The sequence below is a fragment of the Uloborus diversus genome, chromosome 7 (assembly GCF_026930045.1).
Source record: "Uloborus diversus isolate 005 chromosome 7, Udiv.v.3.1, whole genome shotgun sequence".
Classification (NCBI taxonomy): Eukaryota; Metazoa; Arthropoda; class Arachnida; order Araneae; family Uloboridae; genus Uloborus; species Uloborus diversus.
The window spans coordinates 70,625,302-70,637,785 of NC_072737.1; the positions used below are offsets into that span (position 1 = coordinate 70,625,302).

The 12,484-nt window shown below is 33.0% G+C and overlaps 1 protein-coding gene across 1 annotated transcript in view; it reads right to left on the reverse strand.

Annotated features, from left to right (window-relative positions):
- Window positions 1-1,337: 1,337 nt before the first annotated feature.
- The window catches only part of LOC129226619 (leukocyte receptor cluster member 8 homolog), a 55,387-nt gene continuing 44,240 nt past the window's right edge, over window positions 1,338-12,484 (reverse strand). The window contains exons 16-18 of the mRNA XM_054861247.1: window positions 6,923-7,052; window positions 3,737-3,944; window positions 1,338-3,376 (exon numbers count right to left, since the gene is read on the reverse strand). Coding sequence (XP_054717222.1) covers window positions 3,220-3,376; window positions 3,737-3,944; window positions 6,923-7,052 — 495 coding nt within the window. The 3' untranslated portion in view covers window positions 1,338-3,219. The remainder of the gene's footprint in view (window positions 3,377-3,736; window positions 3,945-6,922; window positions 7,053-12,484) is intronic.

Consider the following 12,484-nt stretch of genomic DNA (forward strand, 5'->3'; position numbering starts at 1 on the left):
CCACACTACGAAACATGCACAATTAAACAGAAATTCACTAAATCAAACAATAGAAACTACGTAAGGAGGCTTATGCGCCGATGACAAGATTCTGAATGACAACTGATAAGTAAATGCAAAAATCCATTCCTACACATATCCATCCACTTTTCAGGCGTTAAATATATGCTGGCGCCAACGGTCATGCACAGTGCTTACAAGATTTTTTTTTCATCCTCGTGAAAACAGCAACAAAATAAAAGAAATTATTTTTCGCTTTTGGGATTTTTTTTATCAAAACAGATTTGATTGAGCTGTAAATCATACATGCCTTATTTTCTTGGAGCGACTTTCTTTGATTTGGCATGCTTGGTTCGGAATGACACTACATAAGTATTCTGAAAGATATTTCTGAATTGTGTACCGATTTTTTTTAATAAATATAGTTTTTGAAAGGTCAAGAATTTCCCATTACCAGGTATCCGAATACCGGTCGCCCCCTAGAAGAGTTCGGTCGCTCCTTGGGGGCGATCGCCCCCAGGTTGGGAATCACTGTTCTACAGCTAATAGATATTCATACTGAAATTTAAGTAAACAATTTTATATAAAAACAATAACTCCTTTTACTTTGTATTAAAAATAAAACAGCAAAGGTCCATTTTTTTTCGAAAGCATCGGCCAATTCCATCGGCTTTTCGATGTTTTTTACGGCCGATGGGCCGATGTTACCTGCAAGTTAGCATCGGCAGCCGATGGCTAAATTGTTGGACCATCGGTCGAGTCCTATTAAAGAGTGCTAATTATACAAATAAATCATTTTATAGTTAGTTACAGATTGGTAGAGTTGAAAAAAAATATTCAACATTCTATCAGTTACATATTTAACGTGAACCAATTTAAAAAATCAGTTCAGGGTAGCTAAACAGTTTATTTAGTAAAATTTTTCTAGAAAAAAATGTTAGATAACTTACATTTACAACATTAAAACATTCAAATCGTGCAGGGAATAAGTAAAAACAAAGTTTTCCTTTATTTCACTTGAAAATTTCCTTCCCAAAAATCCCAGTTCATTCCCGGAAATAAATCCATTTTTTCTCTCTTCGCATCTTTAATCGCATGACACTAATATAAAAAGTAGTTTGACATGGAACGATTCTCAAGAATTTTGCCAAGTCACTAATGGTCAATAACAGTTAAAAATAAAGTTATTAAATAAACTAGTTAACCACAAGTCTTTTACGATTAATTTACGAGAATCTCATTACTAATACACGCACCTATTTTTTCTGTGCCAACAAATTTTTAAAACTTACTTTTATCATTATTCAATTTACTATAAAGAGAGATCAGACACAAATTATAAATAGTTTTTTAATAAGTTATTTACATTTTTACAAAAGGAGCAGACAGATTCATTATATACAAATATGTCTTTTAAAAGTTTCACTTGGCATATAGTGATATCATATGAAAATGGAAATACTAGGTAGAAATTTAAAAACAGTGATTGAAAAAGTAAAATTTAAGGAACGTAATTATGGTATAAAGCAACCATAAACTTTTTTAGTTTCAGGAAGCTCTAAAGCTCACAAGGTTTTAAACAGTGAGCAGATGTATTGTTAAAAAATTAAAAACTAAGTGACTAAGTTTTTATGCTTAACTATGTAGATTTTTTTCAAATCTGCAAAAAGAAATGAATAAATTTTTAAACAGGATTGTGAATACCAATAAGCTGCAGAAATGATTAGGAAAGTGTTCTCAATTTTACTTTTCAGATTAATTAATCTGTACAGATTTTTTGTGAATGCATTTTTTTTCAACGATAAAACGTTGAGAGAAGACTTGACAACCCTCAATTTTGGGAATTGACCAGGAGACTCATGCCATTTATCTTGAATTTTCTTCATTTATATCAATACATCTGGACAGGAAATAACCTAAGTTAAAAAGAAAATTAAAAAAAAAAAAAAAAAGAAGAAGAAAAAGCAGCTCAGCCCAATTCTTCTCTCTTGGTAATTCTTGTGAACTAAGATCTGCTTACATCCCCTGCTATGTAATACCATATGATAAAAAAGACATAGAAGTTGACAACAGCAGATATACTCTCCACATTCTCCAATGAATAAGTTCATTCACATGTTTTATTCAAATCTATATTCTCCAAGTCCAAAACTCAAGCATTTAATGCTTCTTCCCAAATTTAGTTTCTTAGGATAAAAAATAGATTTTTTTCTTTTTTCAACTTCATTTAATCTTCTCAATGAAGCAACAGCGCCGGATAGGCCCTTTTTCAGAATTCTATTCCATGTTATCCTGCTCTTGGCTGAGATGTTACAACTTGTCACCTTCATCATCTTTGGTTTATTTTTGGCAGGCAACCAATCTAAGTTTCGGTCCCCCTCTTTTTCAGGTATGAGATTGTTTAGCCAAGATTGCTTAAGTAACTCGATGGTTCTCCAATCTCATGAGGTGCCATGCACATTTAATCTCTTGTATTATTATGAATTTAATATCTGGCTCATATAACGAAATCAATTTCTTGAAAACACAGCAAAATTGTCCGTTTTTTTCTATAGAAAGGCATCAAATGAAGAACTTAGTCCAACAAAACTAACAGATTAGAGTCCACTATAAAAAAATTTCCTATATGATCCTTGAAAAAACTTCCTTACACACAATTATTTTCTTGAATATTCAAAATTTCATAGAAATTGGTTCAGCATCAAACACAAAACTATCTTCCACTTTAATAACCATAGGAATATAAACAACGAATTCCCAACTTCGTTCTGAACTAAATTGAAAAAAACTGTATGACTGCATCAAAGGAAAAAAATGAAGATGACAGAAGTATATTTTAGTATTACTTCTTTCTTCCAAAAAGTAAAATTTTCTTCCAACAAAGACAAGTGGTCTACAGAGAGATCTTGCAGCAATTTTCTTGGAGATATGAAGTTATATTTTGTCAACACTCTTCGCTAAAAGAAGGAAATTTAGCTTCAAGATTGCGAGATGAGGATGAATGGAAGATTTATTTCCAAGATAGAATGAGCTTCACTCATAACTCAGCTTCAACCGATAGCACACAACTTCTTTTTGATGAAAATTTTATGATGCTTCACATAAAGAGCTGAACCACATTTAAGGAGAATTAATATGAAAAGTGATCTGCTGATATTCAACCTCAAATCATATGGGAAATTGACATAACAGGGAACTGCAATAGATGCCCCACTGCTACTAGGAATTTGCTACAGCAACCATTGATTCTTTGCAGTTGATAACACCGGAGCTTGCAAAAACAATGCTTGCTTGATTTAAAAAAGCCATACAGTCCTCAGAAGATGAAAATGCTAAGGCACTTTCGATATAAGATACCGGTAAGTTTGGACGAAATCTATGAAAACAATACACAATTCAGATTAGTCAACATAAATAAGCACAGTATAGACACCAGAAAATGGTATTTCAAAATTTATCAACATTTCAGGCGTATCAGAAGGATCTTACCTTACACGAATTTTTTTCTGAAAGATAGTAATGAGTTCATGCAAATAAAAATAGTTCAAGTGAAAATTATTTAAACTCTTCGTAATCAAAGAAACTTGCATAAATGAAAATGTGTTTAAGAAAGAATACACATAACATTTCAAAATAAAGAATTTACACTAAAACATAAAATTCAAATTATACCATACTTACCAGAACATATTACAATGTATAAAAATAATAGAAAAATACAAAAGGATATACGTACGATTTTATGATGGCTTTAAGGGCAGTTTTCCTAATTCGCTCAATAAACCAGTCAATAATAAAAGAAGACATCTTAGGAGCATTTAAATAAAGCCTAAAAAATCTATGATAATTATTGTTTGACCATGCTTTAGTTATTTTTAAAGCATGTGATACCACCTTATCTTTCTTTTCATCAGTTGCTAATTCTGCTAATATATTCTTCATTTCTGTAAATAAAATACATAAAATTATGTTTTATTAATAAGCAAGTAAAGTAAAAAATATTTTCTACAAAGTAAGCTACACCAAGCAATTAATTTTAATATTGTTCTGATATTAAACATATTAAAAATAATTATTTTTTAATAACTATAAACATTAAATACTCAAAGACCTGCCAACCTTATGAAAAGAAAAAAAGGGAGATCCAGTCAAAGCTTTAAGGGAGAAAAAGGGAGATTTTAAACAATGCTATAATGAATAAAAAACACTGTTATATCACGTATTTCTAGTTTAACGTAGATTGATGTTACATAATGAATTAATTTAGTACCAGCAGTATGCTGCAGTAAATAAACACTCTGCTCTAGTTACTTCATGCTTGTTGCTGAAAAAACTGTTTATCTCAGCATGCTCTTTGGATGCTTTGGCTCTTGCTTCCACATTGTTTATGTGCTTTTTCATTTGAATGTGCTGCACGATGTCATTTCTTCCTCCATGGCTGATACTAATGTCTGTAGTGCACTTTGATTTTTTCTTGAAAAAGAACTCACTCGTATAATGGCTCTTCTAAGTTAGTAGATATTTCTTTTTTCCAGACATAGCTAAAGATGAATGTTAAACTACAATACACGCTGTACATCAAGGATCAAAATGAAAACACGCGGCGCAGTTAGCATGCTTCTGAAAACTGAACGATACTATGAAAACCGCAACGCCGCCTGCGTGAGATAGAAGTAGAAGTGCGAACGTAGAGTTAAACCAAAACACCATCTCCAGAAGCGTTTTGATCAACACTCCGAACGCACCCATTGGTGCTTGCCACTCAGGTTGCGTTCGACGAACCTCACCGGTCAACCGGTAAGTAACCAGTTACTAACCGCGGCGTTCTATGATCAACCGGTTACCGCAGCAGTTACCATTCTAAGTAGTTGATTGGTTGATTGGAGCACGTGATCATTAGCTGTCACGTGCTTAACAAACCGGTCGCTCTCGGTCGTGCTCGTCGAACGCACTCTCAGTGAGCAGTGCAGATTTGCTCTGCTAGCCACGCCATCTATTAGGACTGTGAGTAACTATTTTAATAAAGAAAATAATGCTTAACTTAAAAAAAAAAGAAGAAAAACCCGAAAAGAATAAATAAAAGGGGGAAATGGATATCCAAACGTACAACTGGGAGAGATGGCAAGTCTGTACTCCTGATTATACGTGAGTCAATCGACTATTATGAACATGTATTTTCGCAGCAAAAAGCTAATACCAATAGCTGTTTTATTGTTGTAAAGTTGTAAATTTAAACTCAGTTGCTTTTATTTTATTTATTTTTTATGCTTTCTTCATCGTACACCCTTGTTTTTTTAATGAGGTCAAGTTCTGTTGTTTAAAAATACAAAGCATTCTTTCCCAACTGTATATATTTTTACTTTTTGTAGAAAGTATTGTGCATCAATACAACTAAGATAATGAGAAAGGACAATTTTGAATTTATTTGTCCCTCATTTCACCCTTTTTGCAGTTTATCCACGGCCTGGTGAAACTCAATTTCGGGGATAATTGGAAGTTAACTGTACATAGGCTTTGGTGTGCCCCCACGCAAGATGAAAACTTTTTTTTAAAGTGTTATTTTTTTAGGGCGTGCGCCCTCATACCATTTGCATCCGCCATGTGCCATGGGAGTTGTGGGGGGTGCTATGCATGACACTAGTAAAACCCCTCTTGCTGGTTTCCTTAATCCAGAAGACAGAACCAAATTCCATTTTCATAATGTTTGCATTTTGCTTTGACATTATACTGCAATTTTCAACATTGAACTTAAGTTCTGAGCTTTTACGGAATTCTTCTTCTCGACATTTAATCTACATCTGAAAGATTCAATCACACCAAATTGTTGTACTACCTTTGATGCACTTTTTAGTTGCTAAAGCATATCGAGAATCCTTACCCTTTCTTTGATTGTCAGAAACATTTTTTTTCCCCCATCTACTATGGATGAAGCAGCATGTTTAACCGCCATTATATTCCATAACTTTTCATATTTAGAATGAGAAATGCAGAGTGGTTCTGTAAGTGATGCTAAAGGGATGGAAGTTCATTCACGAAGCCCATATTTAGTAACCAATAAAGAAGTTGACACCTAAGCACCGTTTTTCCCTCCCAAAAATGAGGAATTCGCACTAGCTCTAAAGTCTGACGCGTGAAAAACTCTGGTTAGTTGAATAGTTCAGAAAAAAGAACCTTTCAAATACTTCCAAACGGAAAATTTGTCTAGGGTTGCCTGGGTTTCCTGGGATGATCTTTGTAGATGATAGAGTGAACCCTTCCTTGAGTTAGTCTCTGATTTCTTGGGTCTCTTAATCTTTCGATTAGCTTGGCTCATTTCAATAATGAAGGCAATGGAATCATTGGTGATTGAGATGTGTGCTTGCCACGGTCTTGGCAGATCTGATGTCGTTTGCCGCCCTTAGCCGTATTACCGCTCGTTCCGATTTGGATGCATCCATGAATAGCACTACTTTCCTTAAGTACAATTTCCTCTACTGCAAACAGGTTTAACCGCTGAACGGCATTTGAGATGCATACCTTATACCAACCTTCATATACTCGTGTAGTTGAGCTCTAATTGAATCATTCATTCTGATTTTATTGCACATGTCCACTTTTCATTTGGGAAACCCTTATATTTTTTAGGTTTTTACAGATTATATCAGTAACTTTACTTGATAGAGTAATAATCTCTTTATGGTAAATAACAAATTTGAGTTGTTTACTATAAAAGCTGTGCAAGTTCATTTCAATAAAAAGATAGCAAATAACAATGAATGCAGTATGTCACAAGCTTTCTATCTTTAAACAGTTCTAAAAGAAATCCTTGAATTTTTTTTTATTTTGTCTGGATTAATTTAATTGATTGAAATACTTATTTGTAGGTGTTGCTGACGTTATTTACAGAGCAAATGGATTAAACAAAGAACCAAAAAGTACATACCTAAAGTACTTTCAGTAAAAATTGTGTAAAGTATATGGTATCCTTTAAATTCCAGGGCGTTGCCTTCACCAATTTCTTCATATAAAACTTTTAGTTGAGACTGACACTGGTTGAATTCAGTACGATCTCCCTAGAAGACATTTTGCATTATTTAAATATTAAACTTCAAACAAGGACATAAGTAATCAATGCAGGGATGCACAAATTATGGCCCATGAGCTGAAAGTGTCAAGTGTCTCACAATGCTTGAATTGGCCTATCGGCAGTTCTAAAAAAAAAGTACTTTTGTTTTTTAACATTTTAAAACCTAATTTACTATTTATCATTCAATTTCAGGATTTCAAGTTTAATGCTGCCGATTTTACTGCTATTTTTGTTACCATTTTCTAAAAAAACTGGACTAGCACAAAATCGGTACATTAATGAAAAAAAAAAAAAAAACATGAAACAGGATGCTGTGCCGATTAATGCAAACATTGTATGGGCTTCAACATTTACTTGTTATGCATTTGGGAAATAGACATTTGGCGCATTCAGAGGGTTGGTGCAGCAATCTTAAAACATATGAGCCGCTCAGAAGCCAATGCGGTTAAGTCCATTTTTGGATATTTTCTGATTTTTGGAAATTTTGATAAAATAAATGTTAATCTTCTTAGTTATTAAAGGATTTACTCGTTGGTTATTTTTTTCTTGTTAGACAGCCCTTTTTTTAATAGCTTCTGAACATGTTGTATAATAATTTCAGAAGCCATTGTGAATAAGTCCACCTTTTATTAATATTTTTTTACATAAACTTTGAAATAAAAATTAAATTCTTCTTCTTCTTTTGATATTTGTTGGCAACACTGAAAAACAAGAAATTCATTATACAAGAAGTCATAATCCCAGTGGCAGATACTTGAATTCAGATTTTTCTATTGCAAAAATGTATAACCTGTATGTCGAACAATGTAATGAAGAGCAAATTGTACGAGTAAAGGAAAAGTTTTATTACCATATATTTTCGACAAAATTTAACTTACATTTTAAGCAACCTTCAAAAGATACTTGTGCAACATCCGATTATTTGGTAATAAAAAAGCAATCTACAATAGATGAAGAAAAAAATGCAGCTGAAGTTGAACATGACGAACACTTGCGAAATGCAGAAATTGCCCGTAATAGTATGGCAATGATCGAACTAACACCGGTATTCTCCACTCCGGTTAAAACTCGGACCAAGGCTTAAACCTCGAAGTTGAAAAACTACTCTATTCTCCATCCCGGTTTGGCTTTAAACTCGGTCACGGAACGCCCACTTCCAGAGCTCGGCTTGTAACCGCTACTTCGACGGTTTAAAACTAGATTTCCTTCCCATCATTCCTTTGTGAGCAAACAAAATGGACGACGGCTGTTTGGATTATTTTGAGTGATTCGCAAATGCTAGAAACTATTGATAAACATTCGCTAACTTGACGTCAGAGAAACAAAGATTAATTACAAAATTTAATCAGAATTAACATCCGTTATAGGTGTTATCAAAAAGGACGGCCGAAAACATTAATGCAATGATCAACAGAATGGTGCGAAAAAAATCATTTTTTTTAATTTCAATGCCACTGTAGCGCGGAAAAGTTGCGATTGGTAAGCATTTTTTTTTTTTTTTTGAAATCTGATTTATTTCTGCGCAACTCCTGTTTCTTCGTATTTTAAACTTTCACCTCAATTAACAACAAAAACGTTACAAAAGAATACTGCATGAAAAAATAACTATTTGGGGGGGGGGGGGGAGGGATTAGATGCCACTTCTGAGAGAATATCTTAGAACACTTTCGTCCCTTACAAACTATCCTTTATCAAATATTTTCTTGAACACGAAAACTTATTATTTTTTTAATGCAGCATTGCTCCAATTTTAAAATGCAGGTCAAACAATTTTTAAACCGCTAATAGTTTTTTAAACATTCTTCCTTGAATTACAGTTATATAACGTCACAACGGAGCTTTTATAATTGCTAAAGTTTTGTTTTAAATTTGTGAAAAATGTGGCAGAATAGCACTTGCCATTATTTTTATGAGTTTGGGGAAAATGAAAAATGGTCTGAAGCAAAATAATCAGGAGTGCTCACCTCGGCTGTGGGAGGAGGGGGGGGGGGGGGCGTTATGGCGCAGAATATGCCATGAAATTTTTCGGGAGGGGGTCTGTTCAAGGAATAATTTCTTCTTTTTTTAGATGGGTCATCCAATTTGGGGGGGTCTTTGAAGTGTTCGGGAGGGAGGGGTGTGCCCTTGCTCTTAGGGAGGGCGGGGGCACCCCTGGAAAAATCAATTACTTTTCTTAAACAGTAGTACCTGTTGCAACTTTTTTACTCTAACAAGGTATCTTGTCCAATTGAGAGACTCTGAATTACATAAATCATTCCAAGACAGAAAATGACAGAATGAAGTTGAAGGTTCCACAAAATTTCAATGCCCAACACAATAATACCTAAATGAATTTAAAATTCTCTTTGTTTCAAATAATTATAAATAAAACGGTTCAGGAGATTTTTAACTGCAACAGAAATTACTATTACGAGCTTCACAAACACATTAATGTGGAAAAATATTCTCAATGGATGAAATAACATTTGATTTTATGCTAGGGAATGTAAATATAGAAGCAATTAGAATGTGACTTTATTTTTGCATACAAACACGCATGTAATTACAAGACAGGGGATGAGAAAGAGCTTTGAAAAACAAGTAATTGTAAAAATTAAGGTGTGAATGATAACAAGGAATTTTTACATGGGCGTCCATATGCAAAATTTTAAGAGGAGGGGGGGGGGGGGGACTCAGGTATTTTCCATATGTTTTAGCAGGATATTTTCCCGCGGAAACCGATTTCAGTACAGATTTTAGAGCGAATAAAATTTGACATTTTTACTTATTCAATAATGGCTGGAAAAGAAATGTTTTTACATTTTAGCAAAGAAAAAAATACTAAAGCAAGGAAGTTGTAATTTCTAAAGAGGTTGTGGGGGGGGGGGGGGGCTTGAGTCCCTAATTGCCCCCCCCCCCATATGGGTGCCCTTGAATTTTTGGATGATAAAAATATAAAATTATTTTTTCAACTTTTAGAAAGGACTATATTGTTGGGAAAAATAAATTCTTCACATGGAAAACGAATGCAAGGCAAAATTCAGTTTATGAATTTGCCCTGTGTCGTTTATATTAATAAGTTTATGGATTTTAAAGACAATAAATGTTAACAAATGTTTCATGAAATGGAACAGATGGAGGGGGGATGGGATCGGGTTCTAAAGCTAATACATTGTAACAAGTTTTTAATAATATTATAGATTATTTTTCTTTTCTATGTTTTTAATTCTTTTCTTTATTTCTTTCAAATGCATTTGCAACATAGTAGAAAATATTAAGCTTCTATATCATTCAAAAATGTTTACTTCACACACAAGAAAAAAAAACATTTATGACTGACAGATTTTCAATATTAGAAAGAGATTAATATATTAATCAGTAGTGTATCTAGATTGGGGGGAACTACAGTCTGCTCCGGAATTGCATCCAAAGTGGATTTCAAAGTTAGTAAAATAAATAAATTTTAATTAATTCTCTGAAGTTTTCCCTTTTTTTCTTAAATCATATTTAATTCATTAAATGTCAACGAAAACAAAGCACAACATTGCGCTTGGACGGAGCTCGTTACATATGCGTCTAGGGCAAATTTTACATAAAATTTATTCGTAAATATTAAACTCGTTTTTTTAATAGTTACAACGCCAAAATAAAAATAAGTTGTTGTTTCTAAAAAATAGCACGAACTTAATATTTAATAAAACATCTTTTGGAAAGAGGGGGGGGGGGGGGGGCGGATTTCGTAAATTACAGCCCGGCCCAGATGAAACCCTTGCCAAGAATGTGACTATATTATTGAATTAGTTTTTATTTCATCTTGATTAATAACAAGATGGAAAAAAAACATTTAATTAATAACAAGATAAAAAACTTTTTAAGTTTCTATACAGAAACATTTAAAAAATGGATTAATGTTTTTAAATTTCAAATTGAGTCTAATAAAAAAAAAATTGCATGAACTAGATCCATTTTGCTACTCCCAATTCTTATTATATGTCAATCATTCTTCTGCGCGCGAATTTACTACCACGTGGAATGCGGTCATGTAGAAAATCACGTGAGTCACTCTACCCAATGGTAACAGCCGTTTCATTTCTCCTTCAGTTAAAACTCGGCTCCCCTAAATCGTGCTTGAAATGACTTGAAGAATACGCACCGCGTTCAAAACTAGTTTTCCCTTATTTCTCGGTTTTGGGGAGCCGAGTTTCATCTCCGTTCTGTGACGGTATTGAGAATACGGCCGTAAGAGCTTCAGATGAAATATGTATGTTCAGTTTTGATTTCGAAAAAGCATTACCATTTCCGAAACTATCCACATCAGTGGCTTATTACAAGAGAAACTTATTTGTATACAATCTTGGTTGCCATGATTTAAAGACTAACGAGGGCTACATGTATATTTGGCCTATAACCCAAGCATCGCGGGGTTCATAAGAAGTGTCATCGTGTTTATCTAAACACATTAAATTGTACGCAAAGGATTTTCAAAAAATTATAATGTATTCAGATTCATGTTCAGGACAGAATCGAAATATAAAAACTGTGTTAAGTTTAATGAAATTGGTTCAGAGTGAAGGCATAAAGGCTGAATCAATTGAGCTTAAATTTTTATTAAGTGGGCACAGTTATTTGCCCAATGATGCTGATTTTGCACTTATAGAAGCTTATGCAAAAAAATTCTGTATATTTATAACCCTAGTGACTGGTATCATATAATACAAAATAGTAAAAGGAAGAACCCTTTCAGAGTTGTCGAAAAGAATCCATGAGAATTTCTTTTCACAAGACCATTGGAAGAAGCTGTTACCAACAGAAAAAAAATCAACAAGTGGATTAACAGTCAATTGGCTTAATATGAGATGCCTAAAATTGGAACCCAAGCAGCATTAAGTTCAAACATAATTTTGACGAGGATGATACCTTTCATGTAATTGATTTTAAATAAATAAATAAAAAAAAGGTAGGCCAGTAAATTTAAAAAATATAACTCAACCTATATTCAGAACAATTTCAAGAGAAACAAAAAAAGACATCATATGTTCAGTAAAGTATATACCTCCAATTAAACACAACTTTTACAGGACATTAAGGACAACACATGGAGATCAAGATTTACATTTAAATAACTTGTAAGAAGATGGTTTTTGTTATGATGAATAAACATAAAACTTATGACAATAAATGTTATTTTATTATTTTTACATAAATTTCTTATATTTTTCATCTGCCAAAAGGTATTAGTCCTAAAATTTTTAAGATGCTGTCATTTAGATATACTTTGAACTAAAAGAAATCTAGAATTTGTGCAAAGTTCTATGTTGAGTTGGAAGATATGTGTCAAAATTCAGCAGTTTCTGCAGATATTTCATATTCTTTCATACTCTGAATTGTTTTATTATTTGCTACTCTAACTCAACTCATTTTATTTATTATTTTAATAAT